At 41.6% G+C, this 16,202-nt stretch overlaps 1 protein-coding gene across 1 annotated transcript in view; it reads left to right on the forward strand.

The window, feature by feature from the left end:
* IGF1R (insulin like growth factor 1 receptor) overlaps nt 1-16,202 on the forward strand; it is a 191,933-nt gene that overhangs the window by 166,247 nt on the left and 9,484 nt on the right. Inside the window, exons 17-21 of the mRNA XM_026856064.1 lie at nt 1,932-2,161; nt 2,456-2,566; nt 4,628-4,787; nt 7,046-7,175; nt 11,714-11,848. Of these exons, the coding sequence (XP_026711865.1) occupies nt 1,932-2,161; nt 2,456-2,566; nt 4,628-4,787; nt 7,046-7,175; nt 11,714-11,848 (766 nt within the window). The remainder of the gene's footprint in view (nt 1-1,931; nt 2,162-2,455; nt 2,567-4,627; nt 4,788-7,045; nt 7,176-11,713; nt 11,849-16,202) is intronic.

A 16,202-nucleotide genomic window follows, 5' to 3' on the forward strand; every position in this document is an offset into this window, starting at 1 on the left:
CGGAACAAACCTACTGCTTGTTTCTATATACTTCTCACCTGGACAGTAGTAACACTTACAAAAACTGATACTGTCTCCTCACTTCTCATCCCAATAAAACTCTCCAACAACTTTTCACAGTTAGAGAGGAGCAATTTTGGGGGGTTTCAGACATATCACATGCAGAAATTTTGTGTTAAAATGATTAAAATGGATGTCTATTATCATCTGTATTTGTTTCTCTTAATAGCTGGAGTCGTAGATAAGCCTGTTTTTCTCTAGCTGATGAAACAGTTTTTTAAAACTAGTTTCAAACTGACCTGATGTATTTGTGACTGATGTATATATTTGGCCGTGGCAACATTTAAAGGTATTAGACTGTGGCAGTGTTTAGACACCAGGTGGTATATTTGTGTTGAATGCTCTCCTAACAGAGTCAAATAATTGTAGTTCTGAAGTCAGATGTTGGGTTTTGAGGGGGCACCTTTAACTTCTTAAGATTTTCTGTGGGAAACACAATGTTGGTAATGCTCAGGTATTTAAACCTTCCAGGAAATAAAAATTCTTTAAAACAAAATTGGTGTTCCTAGAACAGCATGCTTTTCTTGGTTTTGCTCTCTGCATGTCTGTATCATTTTCTTGTACGTCAGTATCAGAGGAGGTTGTGCCTGCTGATGGTGTAGATGAACTTGTTCTTGTGTTGGCTGTCCCTGAGCAGCAGCAGGAGCTGAATGAGCCTGACAGTCCAGGGCTCCTCAGCTCTGCATTGTCAGAACTGCAGCATGTGCTGCGATTGCTGTGGAATGGAGAATCCTGAAAATTCAGTTTTCTGGCTAAATAAATTGCTCTAAAAAATAATAAAATGCAAAAAGCAACTATGTTCCCTCTGGAACCCTACTTGCTAGATAATGAATTTGTTTCCTCACACAAGCACAGGCGTAGAGGTGTGTTTGTCTGTAACGAGCATGTACCCATACAGTATGGATTATGTACGTGTGCAGGAGGAAATCAGAACATCAGACAAATTTCCTTGAGGCATCAGTTCTTCTGTTTTAGTTCGGTGCTACTGCTGTACACTTCCTCCTGGAATAGGGTTTCCAGAAGCCCCCAGGAGGCTAATGGGTTTAGTCAGAGTGGCAGTGGACTGTTTTTCTTTCGTTTGGTTGGGTTTTTTTATAGTGGCACCATTAGGGTTAAAGGTCTGTCAGTGCTCATGCTATAATCCTCTATTTTTGCATCCTGTCATTTCACCCATCCAAAGCATGTGACAGAACTGTCCCCTCCTTTGGTGACTGATAGGCAGCAGCATCAGTGACTACTCAGATGTCTTCTTGCCTGAGGCACTCCTCCCTCCTGGCAGTCACCTTTTGAGATCTCTCTCCTGCCTCAGATCAAAGATTTGCAGCAGCAGCAGCAAACTGTGCCTTAACTGCTGCAATAGTGTGTGTGCAAGTGATCAGAATAGTTTCATGCAAAAAGCCTACTAGATCAGAGAGTCTGTTTCCCTCTAGTCATAAGATCAGTCTGTTAGTAGAGAATACAGCAGGCATTAAACTGATTCAGATGATCAAGTATGTTTGATGCTGTCTGGAAGAATTAGAAAACCACGGGTCCCAAGAAAAGCTCAAGGCTAAAGTATTGATTCAAGCTTCTTCCCACCCTGGTTTTGTGCTTTTGAGGTTCTTATTTCTATCCTGTTATGTCAGTGTCATAGTGAGGCCACTTCAAGTCCATTTACACATATCTTTAAGATTTATGTGTATGCTAAGCATCCATCTACCTATCTCTGTATAGGAAAGACCATGGACTATTAGCATACATTGTGCAAGTTCTCAGCATTGTGTGTGGTGTTTTTTACAGTAAAACTGTTTGGGCAGTTGGTGTCTTAAAGCGGTGAGTGGTCACACCACTTGCAGAAGTGGAACATCATGGCTTGTTCTTTCCCTTCTTAGTGTATGTTCCAGATGAATGGGAGGTGCCCCGTGAGAAGATCACCATGTGTCGGGAGCTTGGGCAAGGCTCCTTCGGAATGGTGTACGAAGGAATAGCCAAGGGAGTGGTGAAGGATGAGCCAGAGACCAGGGTGGCCATCAAGACTGTCAATGAGTCTGCAAGCATGCGTGAGAGGATAGAGTTCTTAAATGAGGCCTCAGTGATGAAGGAGTTCAATTGTCACCATGTGGTAAGTCATGAAAATGTAACGAGGCTGTGATTCATGCAGCTGGGGTGCTTATTGGCATGAGGGTGTTCAGGGCATGTCTTCGCCCACTGAGGCGGTAACTTGGGATTTTAGCTTCAACTCTGTGCAGCTTTATAATCTTATTGTGAAACAGGAGTCAGAGAGTGGAACCAAGTCTACTGTCAGATCTTTCCCACAGGTTCATGGGTGTTCGGGGCTCCAGATCAACATGAATAAATGATTATTACGTTTCAGTCAGCTGTATTTGTAACTGAATGTTTGTTTCTCGTTTTCCAGGTTCGGCTGCTTGGTGTTGTTTCTCAGGGCCAGCCTACGCTGGTTATCATGGAGCTGATGACACGTGGGGACCTCAAAAGTTACCTGAGATCATTGAGGCCAGACACAGAGGTGAGTCATGAGTTGCTGAATGTTATTTTCTTATTTCTTCAGTTAGAAGCATTTTGAACAAAACAGTGTCACTTTAGAAGCATCAGGCAATTAGCCTTTCTTGCCCTTCTCCTTAAGCTCTAAGAACAAAATATGAGCTGGTCTGTGATCTGCAACACCTTTGTTCATGAGGTAACTATTGTAAATAGCCCAGTGTACTGCATGGAATAGGTCTTTTCTTGTGTTACTGAGTCCTGTTTTACAGGTTTGAATTAAACCTCTTGGCTAATCTAATTTCTCATCAAAATGTTAAAATTGGCTAGTTGAAACATGCATGTTAGGATGATCGTTTCATGTTGTATATCCTCCCTGTTGCCTCTGTTAGGAAGTAAAAATCTATTATCTTGGCTCATATGCGTACTCTAATATGTAGACCATCAGTGTAACAGCTAAGATTGCCACAAATGCTACAGGATCTGAAGGATGAAGATGATATATAGGTCACTTGCCACTGAAATCATAGTAGACTCTGTAGAAAATAAGCTTGGCAGTTTTTGCCCTTGATCTAAGAAATTCTGATGTGAGTAACTTAAAGAAACAAAACATGGGCACAGTATGTGCACAAGAGAATTAATATGGTATAAATAGAGGGCATTGCCAAAAGCAGATTGCTGAAGTGACTGGATGCAGAAAACAAGTCATCCTGAATACAGCGTTCAGAAAAGACCAGTAGGACTATGGACTTAAGGGCTTGACTAGAATTTATGGTTAATAAGGTTTCAGGTTATATTAAATAGTTTTGGTTGAGTTCAACAAACTTCATAAAAAGATACAGTGACATTATCTGGAAATTGCCAAAATTATGATCTCTGTACTTTGTCTTGTATGCTGGTGCTCTCCAAAGCAGCCTGTGATAGGCCTGTACCTAAATTCCATGTCTTCCTTGGTGTGCAGTATAAAGAACTGAGTGAAATCTTCTGAGGGAGGACCTGTGTGAGAAGGAAGTCAGGATGTTTCAATAAGGTGTGGATGGACGGCTTGCCTGATCACTAGCTTTACCAGTAAATTATTTAACCATGCAGCTCCCATACCTGTCTCTTCCTCCTGGGGATTCAACTCGCACTGGTCCTCTTAGGCTTTCTTCTTTTATCTTCTTGGCTCCATTAGGGTATGTTGCATTCAGCTCTTGGGAGCCTGGAAGTAGTGGGTATGGTTTGTTATCTCAGCACAAAGTAGCAGAATTTGAAAGTGATGAAGGGACTGGGCATGAACACTTTCCATGGAAGGTGGGTAAGGGACCATAGGGATGTTGTAAAGTTCCGTGACTTGGTCTGTGTGCTTCAGATCTTTGCCATTAGTAGAATTCAGTATATGAGGCCGTGGTTTTGGTTACTCTGTCAGGGATGATTATCCAAGAGGTGTAAAGCTTAGGCGAATTCATGCTGGTAAGGGATGGTGGCACTTAACTGACTGTGTAAATATACCTGAATTCCTTCCATCCGTGAGATTGAGAATGGCAGAAGCCCTGTATCCATAGGTGCTAAGGAGTGAATTTGCTTCAGAAGAAATTGTCCCATAAGCTTTCCTCCAGTGTACAAATAGAAGTAATTCAAGAGACATCTGGTTATGGAGAATTGGGGAGTAGGAGATGAAATCATTTAACATCTTCTGGTTGGTTGTGAAATCTCTAAAATAAGCCCTCTGCTTTGTATCTCAGAACTCATGTGGCAGAAGGATGGACATTTAAACTCCATAGGTAACAGCCTTATAGATAACAGCCTTATAGCAAAAAGTCTTTCTGGCTTGTTTTCCCTAAAATAGAATGGCCTTGTTGTAAAAGAGCTATTTAGGAATTCTGTTTGTAACCCAGCTTGGTATGGCCAGTTTTCCCACTAAGCGGATGTGATGGTGTACATAATCATGAGTTTCTCCTTGGCCTGGATCATGTAGGGCTGCATTGTGCTAATATGATTTTTATTTTTTTATTTTTTAAAAAAAAAGGTATGTTGCAGTTTGACATAGAAATAGTTAGTTACTTTTTTCTTTCCCCCTTACCTGTTTTACCTTCTTAATCTTGCTCAGAGTAATCCTGGCCAGGCACCTCCAACTCTGAAGAAGATGATTCAGATGGCAGGAGAGATTGCTGATGGGATGGCATACCTCAACGCCAACAAATTTGTTCACAGAGACCTTGCCGCGAGAAACTGCATGGTGGCAGAAGACTTCACAGTGAAAATTGGAGGTGCGCTTTCTCGACTTCTACACAAATGCAAAATCAGCATCTTAGAAGGCATTTTGATTTTTTGAAAGCTGTTTGAAAGATCTTTTAAAACTGAGCTCTAGTTTAAATTTCTGCAGAATGAAATATGTTCCTTATAAAGGCTTGCTGTGATTTAAGACCTGTGAGCAGTCAACATTGAGTTGAAACTCTTGGAATACCTCTGCTTGCCATTGTTCCAGTGAGGAAATAGTATAGCGTGTGGGTTTAAAAAGAGCTAGTGAAGCAGTGATTTGAGGTGCAGATGCTGCAGACATCTGGGTGGATGGCGTAGTTACCACTGGTGTGTCATTCACTTTTCTGTTAATGCACGAAAATAATTCCACCTCCTGTTTATTGATTTAAGAATAAGAATTTTAGGATTACTTTAAAGCATATCTGATTTGGAAGTGGAATGTAAGGCTTGACTTCAGCTGGGTGCTTTCCAGTCTGAACTGGAGTTCTGCTTTCCAGACAACAGAATGGCTTTTCTTCTGCTCTGCTGTTAGAACACCGCTTTTTTTTTCCCTTCACCATCCTTCCAAACTAGTGTCAGATGAGTTTTTTCAGACTTCTCTCCAGAGAGGGTGATTTTAAGCTTTTGGCTGTTTTTGAGTTGTGCATATTAAAGTAACATGTATAGCAACAGCCTTCTGCTGTAGGAAACTAATGCTTTTTCTCTGAGCTTAACTCAGCTATTTTGATAATTTGTGTAAGTAATCCTGTCATTTGGGAGAAAGAAAAAATGATTTCATTTTGAGTCAGTTAATTGGGAAATAAGATCTTTGGGGGATTTTGTGCATTTTCTGCAGGTTTGGGGGAAGTCAGCCTTCCCATTCCAGTTTTTTCACTCCTCCTCCCCCCACCATCATGTTTTACAATTCTTTAAACTGAAAACGATGCATTTCTTCCCTTTAACATGGTACATGGTTACCCCAAAAGCATTTTGTGAAATACTCTGCACTGCTCTCATTTACGTACCAGTATTGAAAACCCCTTTGTGTAGGAGCAGTTTAGGAGCATCTTGACTGGAACACACCAACTCAGACTGTTTAGATCTCAGAGGAAGAGCTTTATGCTACGCTATCTTATGCTCGTTGCTATCGGTTTCTTATTTGCATTGCATTTTTAAAGAATTTTCCATTCAACCAGGATAAAGTCACCCTGGTGTGTGGGAGTGATGGAATAGCTGCACAGATGGGCTTTTTAGTCATAATCACTGAGGGTACCCGTGTCCCTAGCAGACAAGGAACGAGAAGGATCAGTGGCTGGTCACTCATCCAAGCCTGGTAATAATGACATCCATAGACTGGTAATAACAGCTACAAGAACTGGAGGAATTCTGTCCTCTTATTCACTCCACTTTTCCCAGAAAAAAAGGGCCAACTCCAGGTCTGTATCGATAAAATGCATTTTGCCCTAGGTCTGCTGTGTTAGCAAACAGCATTTAATATTAGTAAGAGATTTGATGCCACCTGATATATTAAATTTTTGGCTAGCGTCTGAAAACACAGGAACTGGTTTAAATAGGCTAGCCCAAGATCCAGCAGGTTTGTGTGCATCAGGCTGATTGTACAGAAAATAATGCTGGAATAAATCTGAATTACAGTCAGGAGGTGAGTGTTGTTAGATCCCAAGTCTTGCACAAGCTTACGTATTTACAGCTAAGGACATGCATATAACCCGAAGTACGTCTTTAATATTGGTCTGTGTTAGTCATAAATGAATAGCCTAATCCTCTGTAGCATTTGAGATGGAATATTATATAGAGACTGGAAATTACTTTTGCAGAGAGGAAGAAAACCAACCAACCTGAGAAGCGTTTCCCTCAACATAGGACATTATTTAATTAAAGACAATACTATTAAGTACTAAAGGAGTTCTTTACACCTTTTGAAAAGGAAAGAAAATCACTGACTTCAGAAAACAGATTAGTGAATTATATCACCTTCAGAAGACTTAGCTTGCTTTGAAGCTTGAGCATAAATCCTGGAACTTTTCATATTAATATATTTAAATCGTTCAGACTTCTCACCCACTGAAGTCAGTGGTAAAACTGTCTGTTGGTTTTGTCGGGAGGGAACCAGCACTAAGGCAGCGGGTAAAGTGCCTGCAAAGTGTCATGGTAACAGATTGCAGATCCTTTGCACCAAACTGTGATTCTCTGCTGGCTACAGTGGCTTGTAGTAAGGGGAAATGGTCACCGTTTTATCCTACAAACTCAAAACATTTATACCTTCTAGATTTTGGCATGACAAGAGATATCTACGAGACAGATTATTATCGTAAAGGAGGGAAAGGTTTGCTGCCTGTCCGCTGGATGTCCCCAGAATCACTGAAAGATGGAGTCTTCACAACGCACTCCGATGTCTGGTAACAAAAAAGGGGCTCAGAAAAATGTTTTAGCCCCTCTTCTTCCTAGCCTCTTTTCTTGTTTTGTTAAACTATGTATGCTGCTGCTTCTGTCTCTTCAAAGGTAACTTCCTTTTTCCACTGTGAAGCATTCTGCTTTATATTTCATATTTCCATTCCAAAAATCAAGAACTCTTGAGGTTAAGTTCTGCTCTCAGAGCAGAACTAAATGGATTTCCAAAACTGGAGGTGGCGGCATGTTTCCTGCTGTGGGTTGTAAAATCAGTTGTGCAGTGAAAAACATTACTTTCACCTGGAAGAGCAAGTTGTCATTTTTCAAATTGCCCTCCTTCAAGAAAAGCATTAAAAGTTGCCAAGAATATAGAAAGGTTCATAGTGCTGACCTGCTTTTCTATGAAAACCTTCTGTGTAAATAACTCTACTTTCCTGCAGACGGTTTGTGTACACTAGCAGGTTTTTTCTTGGGAGTCCTCCCTTGTGTATATCCTTCTCCATTTGGAGCTTTGTTTGCTTGTTTTATATACCACAAGATGCAGAAATAGGTTTTTCTTTAAAAGCACGTTGCCTGGTTGCTGTATCTGTGAAGATATTAATAGATGCATTCAGGAAATTTCAAAATACTTCTTAGAAGAAATAATACTCTGAAACAATTCCCCCACACATGCACACCCCAAACTTTTGCAGATAGGTAGGGAGGACTTGGCAGAAGATGAACATGTACTGGCAAAAACTCTACTCTGTCTTTTATGATTTCTCTGCCTTCCTAACAAGATGTTTTTACTGCTGATCTGTTAGAGAATTGGCAGTTGATTGTCTCCAAATGTCTAGAAGTCAGTGGGAATGGTATTCTAGTAGTAAACTGCATTTTCTTTAAACAGCTTGGAAGATTTTGGAGTCAGTGGATTGTTGTCCGCAGCACCAGCTCTGAGTGAAAGGTTCATAAAAAGAATTATGTAGCAAGTGAAGAAGCAAAGCACCAGGATTTTGCACTGCTTTTTTTTTTTTTTTTTTTTTTTTTCTTGGTAGTGACTTATTTATGAATCCAGTAACCCTCAAACTTGGAAATAGTTGAAAATAACCACTTTGAGTTTGAAGGGGAAGCCCCGTGTCAGCCATTTATCTAACGGAACAGCACAGGCATGCTTTTGGCCATCCCCCTGCAGTAAAAGAATTTTGGGACTTGTAATGGCTTCACAAAGCAGACAGAAATTTGGAATATATCACTAGAAAATCCCCAGATGCAGAACTGAATGAGCCTGGAGTGAAGAGCTGGCAGACCTGCCTGTACTTACCACACAACAGGAACTTCTAAGTCCGGCTGTCATCTCCAGCCTTTTTATCGGAGGCAGACGGCAGCAGGTCAGGTGTCCAGCTTTGGTGACATACAGCACCTCCTCTATACACGCTCCCCTTTTAACCTATAACTGTTCAGTGACATTATTGTTTAAACAGCGTTCAAATTAAAAAAAAAAAACAAAACACCCCACAGATGTGACACCAAATCAAGTGTCATTAGTGCTTTAGTTGTTGCAGGAACCATGTGAGTTCTCCCTTCAGTGTTAACAAGATTTGGCCTTCATCAGTCTTTCAGTCCAAACCAGGGTTGAGCAAACAATATTGCAGTTTATCAGCAGGACAGTCTGAGTGAAATATCCTAGACAAAAGTCACATCAAGGGAAAGTAGCTTACTGGTTATAAGGTTGGAAAACTTAAGAGGAGGAGGAGTTAAATCTTACAGATTTTTTACTTGAAAGCATGGAGAGAAAAAAATTGTTTTATGGAGAGGAAGTGCACGTCAGAATTTCAGACAGTTTCTCCTTGGGATGGTTTGTTGTCTTAATTGTTAGTTCTGACTTACTCTGAGATCTGGTTCACATAGGTGTACTATCTTCAGGTACAAAACCCCCAGCTCAATGTGAGGAGTATGCTGTTTGATTGGAACACATACATTTGCATTTGCCACATGTATCCACAGCTATAGATTCAGAAATCTCAGTCAGAATTCCAAATGTGTAGTGGAGCTTCACTTAACACTGTCATGATAGCATCTGTTTACTTGATCTGCTTATGGCTAAAAGGATCAGTCCCGTTTACTTCCTAATAACTTTTAGACCAAATACTATACATTGAAGGTCTCCATGCCAGGAAAAATTACCTGACTCCTTGTACAGGTTCAGATTTTGTGGTTGCTTCGTGTAAACTGTGTAGCTTGGCTGGTTTGGGGGCCATTTATTTTCATCAAACAGTAAAAAATGATGAGATGGTTTTCCCTGCCTTTTTGGTAGGATATTGTGACATCTGGTTCCATGTTCTTCGAGATCAGTTTTAGAAGCCAAAATGTCAAAAAGACAAAACTGTAAGTGGTCAGAGTCCCAAGATTTATAAGCTGAAAGGTGAAATGGCAAACTGCAAAAAGACTGTCTGGAGGTTTTGAAGGGTGGAGCTTTATTTTAGCAATTCATTCTTTTATTGCTTTTCAGACTGAAGAATGATGTAATTAGACAAGACTGTTTTTGTTGTAGTTAGGGAAGGAGAGCACTTTAATGTAATACTGTTCAGGCTAAGGGTGTATTTTTATAAATAAGACTTCAGCATCTTGCATTCTTTCAGAGCTGGTAAGTTGCCTTGAAGGAGGAACTTAAGTTTATTTGTTATGATAATATGACTGGTAGGTGTGCAAGACTTGTTCTCATTATTCCTGCAGCGATCAAAGTAGCTTCAAAGGCAACAAAATATTGAGTTGACCCTCTGTTCCTCCCTCCCCTGAAAGGCAAACAATTGCAAGTCTGTTTGTGGCTTCTGGCTCCAGATGCAAACCATTTTAGATACAGTGGATAACTGAAAGATAAAACCACTCTACCATAACCAGCTAATAATACTGGACTCCTGTTTTCATAACAATACCATATTGAAACTACGCTTTTTTTTCCCCTAAGCTTGACTCAGCGTTTTAGTCAGAGAAGGCACAGCATCTAGATTTTCTTCCTTTGCACAGCAGCTCTAAAAGTAGGTAACTCTTCAGGGCAGGGCAGACAATTTGAGCCATGTCTGCTCAATAAACTAATTTTAAATGGAGATATTTTTAGAAAGTGTCAATACTTATGTCCAAACTACCCAATTACATAACTATGCTTCTCTTTCTTCACCAGTAATCAATTCCTATTATTAGACAGATTTCTTTTTTTCACTCCTGTGTCCTTTGTAGTTAGTTGGAAAGAGTTAGAAGCTCTGTTGCAAGAACATAGTTACACACATGTTGCAAAAGGGGTAACCGAGTTGCTCCTGGGAGCTTAAGTTTCGCTGCTGAAGCAGCAAATTAGGGTCTTGGTACAAGAAGCCAGAGAACATTCACATGTCTTCCATCTTTCTCAAAAATGGGTTTTGTTGCTTGAATGCTGTATGCTGAATGCCTTGATCCTTACTTTGCAGAAGAAACCAAAGCAAGGGGATAAATGGAAGGTATTACCCAAGAGCTGGTTTTGTGCCTGGGGAATTAGAGGTTGGTTTGTTTGCTTGCTTTCAGTGGTAAGACAGATGAGATGCACAGGTGTGGTGGTGTGCATTTGCTGTCTGGCTCTCAGCTTGCTACAGCGGTAAGGGAAAAAGGCAGCTTTTAAATGGGATTTGTGTGACTCAAGTATTTCTGATGAAAAGCAGCTTGCGCTGGAATGAGAGCTTACAGTTCTGCATTATTGCCTTCTCAACTGCTATCAGGGGTACCTGAGATATGTTACATGAAGATTTTGAGTTTAGGGTTTTTTAAGGTACAGATCCTTTTTTCTTGCTCTCTCTGTGGCTTGGGGGGGTTCTTGTTGAGCTCACTTTAAATAACCAGTCTCTGCAGCTTCTCCATCTGCTTAGAAGGTTTGAATCCCCGTACCCAGCCACACACAGATCTTTTTGCAGATGTTCCTGATCAGGTGTCTGTCCAGCCTGGGGTCCTCTACAGGAAGTGCAGAGATAGGGACAGAATTAAAATCTATTTTTTTCCTTATCTGCATCTTTCCTTTTCCCCTCTTCACTGTTCTTCCCACCTTGCAGTGCACCTAAAGTCTGAACTCAAAGCCGTGGGAAGGGGAGATGAGATGCAAGCTGATTCTCCAGGCAAGCTCCCAGTTTAAATCTCCTCTGAGTTTGGGGGATTCTGGTCAATGCAGTGAGCTTGTGGTGGCCTTTTTACTAATTGACCTGTTCAGAGCAGGTGTCATCAAGCCATGTTGGACCACTGAATGATCATCATCATGACCAGCTCTGAGCTGTAGATTGTGGTGAGAAGTGGAGATGTAGTATTACCAGTCGTTTCTTACAGAGGCCATTCTGAAGAGTCGTTCAGAACTGGCAGTCTGTTTCTCACCATTGACTAGAGGTGTTTGAAGTCAAGCTGATTATGCTTGGTGATGTGGCTGTCACCACAGCTGCATGCTTTTTGAGCAATTGGAATTTTTTGGTAAAAGAAAATACCCATGAACACCTACCTCTGTATCTAAGAGAAATACCCGTGTGAAGATTGCTTTCTAAAGTTCTGATTTGTTTTCCAGGTCTTTTGGTGTTGTACTTTGGGAGATTGCAACGTTAGCAGAGCAGCCGTACCAAGGCATGACCAATGAACAAGTGCTCCGCTTTGTGATGGAAGGAGGTTTGCTGGAAAAACCAGACAATTGCCCTGATATGCTGTAAGTGTCAACAGTGAGCACTGTTCTCGGTGCACAGTTTATTCTTCATGATCCCTTCAGTGTCTGCTTCTGACAGGACGTGTTATTAAAGAGTGATAATAGTGTGAGGTGCTGCTTGAACAGTCTCTGTCAATCTCATATGCTGTAGTAGTTAGACATAGCAGGAAACAACTTTGCTTGTGGCCAGGATCTTGCTTTGGGCTATCTCCTCAAATAAGAAAATAAACCCTAATCCTTGTGTTCCTGAATAAATTTAAATTTAATAAAAGCTCATAAGTGACATTTTCTACAGCGGGAGACTTTGTGTCTAAATCTCATCTCCCCTGCTTTAATAGGTTCTGTGAGTATAAAGACAAAAAAGAGCTTAGGATGTATTGTGTGTAAACTCTGTGGTTTTTGACGTTTCAGTTCAGCATGCAGAGAAATGAATGTATCGTTCCTTTGTTTGAGGCAGCTTTGGATCTGCAATTTCAGTCACAGCGCTCATCACGTTGAGATAAACAAATCTCCCCAGCTAACAGTTTCCTTTCCTGTAAGCATGGAAAGTACACAGAAAAACCTTTGCCTACCCCTAGAATCAATACAAAGCCTTGCAAGCAGAGAAGGGTGTGCAGTGCAGCAGGCTTCAGTTTTTAGCTTTACATTGTTGAAATACTTCTGTTGGCTTTTGTGTACAGCACTTTCAGTTGTTCAGACTTTATTACTTTGATATACTTCCCAAACTGGCTTTTGGGAAGGAAATACTGTGTCTTGCAGTTATTGAAATTTGTTGGAGGCCCACAGAAGGGATACAATCACTTAAGGGCCTCAGCTGCTTGGGATTCTTAGGAAAAGAGCTTTTTTGGCTGGAGTGCTGGCTTTGGTTTCAAATGACAGGCAGTGTTGTTTTGTTGTTTGAGGGGAGTGGGTGGTATATGCAGGGGGAGGTGTAGCTGCCATGTGATTCCTCAGTTTCACATTCTTTCCCTTCCACGATGCTGTGGAGCATTTCTGGCAGTCAGATTGACTGGAGATTGTTTAACATGGTCAGAGCTGTATAAGGGAGGGGGGGAAGAGGCAGAAATGGGGGAAGAACAGAACGTGTGTGGGGATCAGCTCCCCGAGTCCATAGGAGAAAAACACCTCTACAGTGAGAACGAACTCAGCAAAAGATTCATCATTAGAAATTCCCCGTTAACCTGGGGCATGTGTGGTATGAACAGGGGGGACGGGAGAGGAGTTACAGCAAGAAGCTCTCTTTACTGCAGCCCACCCAGCCCTTTCTCTTTCCTCCTTCCTCCTCCTCCTCCTCCTCGATACTCCTCTGCTTGCTGGGTGTTGCTACAGGATGAATCTACTTTCTGGATTGCAAGCTGGGAGAATTTGGTTAATGTCTGGCAGAGCAAATCTTTGCACCGGTATGTAACAGCAAAGGCCTTTTTTGTGCTGGTTTTAATGAAGAAGCTGTTCATGCATTAGTTACGGCCACTAAGACTTTAGCCTGACATTGCAGATGTGCAGAATTAAAAAATCTTACTTCTGAACTCAGAACTAAGGCACATCCAGTTTAGTTGTGTCTTTTGGGGTTTTTTTTTGATACAGTTGTGTATAAAACATCCTGACTCTGTCTAAAAAGGGGGAAAAAAAATAAAATTCTGTTGACCTTAGAAGCTTATTGTGACTTGCTCTAGCTCCCTTTCAGATTGTTTTGTCTTTGTGTTAGGACAGACACCCAAGTCTGCTGAAATTCAAATAGGCTCTTGTGGCAATAACAGTAGGGAGCTTCAGGAATAATCTTCACCTTTGTTCCATGCACATGCATTTGGCAAAGTACCTATTCTGTGTTACTGTGGTGCTATTTTCTTTGCATGATTTTGCTTCTTTCTCTCTCTTCCATCCTGTTTGCCCAAGATGCTGTAAAGATGCTGTGCAGCACTCAGTAACCGGACAACTGCTGCCAGTCCTGGACCTTGTGTGTGCTGCTGCTGGCAGGCGCAGAGACCTGGTCTGTAGGCAGAGTTCCTCTCCTGTTCCAGCTGTCTGTTAACCCACTTCTCAGTGCAGGGCCTAACAAGAGAGTGACTGGATTGACAGAAAGGTGCTTGCAGCAGAATTGCAGAGCGCCCTGAAATTCCATACGGATCTCGCTGTGCATCCCCAGCATGTTTCAGGCAACTGCTTTCTCAAGTACTTTATGAAAAACCCTTTGTAAAATAGGGGGTCCTTTTTTTTGTGGAGAGTCCTAAAAGATTCGGTTTAAAGATGGGTTTCTTGGCATGTCTGTGCCAGTGGAAGGTATTTTTTTTAGTCAGCACAAATTCTTACTGGTGGAGACTGACTGGTCTGTGACACTTTAATATTAACTCACATTATTAACTCAAGATATCCAGAAAGCAAAGTCCACCTGCTGCAGGGAAGTCAGTGCATTTCTTGTGCTTGGTACTGCGTGAAAGCAGGCGAGAAGGGGAGCCAGCACTGCACTTCTGTATATCTCATGTGGTAGGCTACAAACACAGAGACACTTTTTTCTTTAAATCAGTTTGACTTGGAAACAGCTACAATTATGGGCATAACACAAATTTACCTCTCTGTAGAGAGAGAGGAGTATACTGACATACAAAAACCTCCAGAACAGGTGGAGGAGGTAGACTGCTGTGGGGAAGCATAGATGAGAATAGAGAGAAGAATCTTGCTGCAACTGTCACTGAATCTACTATTTTTAACCTTGCAGATTATGTGAGTGTTGACACAGCCGTGCATGCTCCAGCCACAGTGCAGTAGTTTTCCTAAAGGCCTCTCGCTGCCCCCCCTGCGTGAATGCTACATGGTGCAAGCAGCCTTGGACGTGCCATCTCTCCTAAGACTGCAATGCTAGTAATGCTTGTTAGTGGCTTTGCTTTCCTAACCCCTGGTAGCAGCCAGTCGGTGACTTTTAGATGGATCAGAGAGCCAAGGACACTTGAAGAACTAGAGAGGTTCTGCTCTGCAGCTTGGTTCTATCAGATGCTTGTGCAGAGGGGGATTTTATGGCATGGTTTTCTTGTGGTTCAGAGAGGTGGTGGATCCCTGTGAAAGGGCTAAGCACAAAGGGGACAGTATTTCTAGAGGCTTTTTACTCTTACACAGGGTGAAACAAGACTCAGTTCTGTTTGTGCTACACCCTCTTGGCATAGTTTGCATGGTTTTACAGACAGAACTATGCAATAAGACAGATGGTTCAATAAGACGGTGCCAGGAGAAGCTTTGCTGTTTTTCTCCTCTTCCTGTGTAATAAGTTATGTTTTTATGTACTACCATTGTTATGGCAGTGTTCATCAGGTGATGGCTGTGTGGCAAGAAGGTTTGTTACAGCTGAAGCTCTCAGACAGTGTGTTCCCATGGGGCTTTTAAAAGTTGTGGAGGCTGGAATTCCACTCTGTTTTTGAAGCAAAATTGATTCCCCCATATGTATTGTAGATGACGAGAGTATTTACGCATTGCTGATTTTCCCTTTGTTCCTGTCAAGCTGTCGGTTAGAAACCAGGGTCTGCTGTGCAGGGGTAATGTCAGCGTGTAGCAACAGCAGAACAGGAGAGGTCTGTTCACTTTTCCCCACCAAATCAAGTCTGATGCAAAGCGCGAACACACACTGAAATGAAATGCAGCTTCTATAATAACTTTCCATTTTCTGTTTTTTACTGTCTCAGTGCAAAAAGTAACTCCATTTCTGCTCAGCTCTTCGAGCAAAAGTGAGAGATGCTGGCTAATCCTCTATCTCATGGTGATGCCTCCGACTTTCCTGAGTTCACTTGCCACCAGTCAGGAACATACTTTATAAAACTGCTCAGGTTGTATTAACAGCCTGTAAATTCTTCCATTGTCTAATGGAAAAGTTTGTTTTGTTTAAGATAATGTAAACAAGGTCTTTGAACCCACAGAATTACAAAGGGGGAAAAAAAATCCTTTTATGGGAACTGTGTAGGGTTTTTAAATCTGGAATGGCTTAAAAGAAACATCACATGTCCTTGTTTGTGCTGATGTCACATGCATTACTCCACTGCTTGTGGTATCTCCTTAGCATTGCCCTTAGGCCTCAGGGCAAAGCGCCAGCGAATATCCAGTGTTCTTGGCTCCAGCTAATGCTTCTATTCAGGGACGCAGCAGTCAGCTGGAAAGGAAACAGCAATGAAGTAACAGAAATGGATTTTATATATTTATGTCTCAAGCTTTCCTCCTCGTTTGAGAGTGAGGGTATAGTGCAGCTTTATAGTTTGGCTTCACTTTCGCTATGAAAGGCTTTTTAAAGACTCGAAGAGGAGCAATAGTTTAACAGTGTTTACATGTCTACGTGCCTGTTACAGTACAGCATTGAGTACCCCGGGGAGTTCTCCCAGCA

The sequence above is a fragment of the Athene cunicularia genome, assembly GCF_003259725.1.
Source record: "Athene cunicularia isolate RWA chromosome 10 unlocalized genomic scaffold, athCun1 chr10_part1, whole genome shotgun sequence".
Lineage (NCBI taxonomy): Eukaryota > Metazoa > Chordata > Aves > Strigiformes > Strigidae > Athene > Athene cunicularia.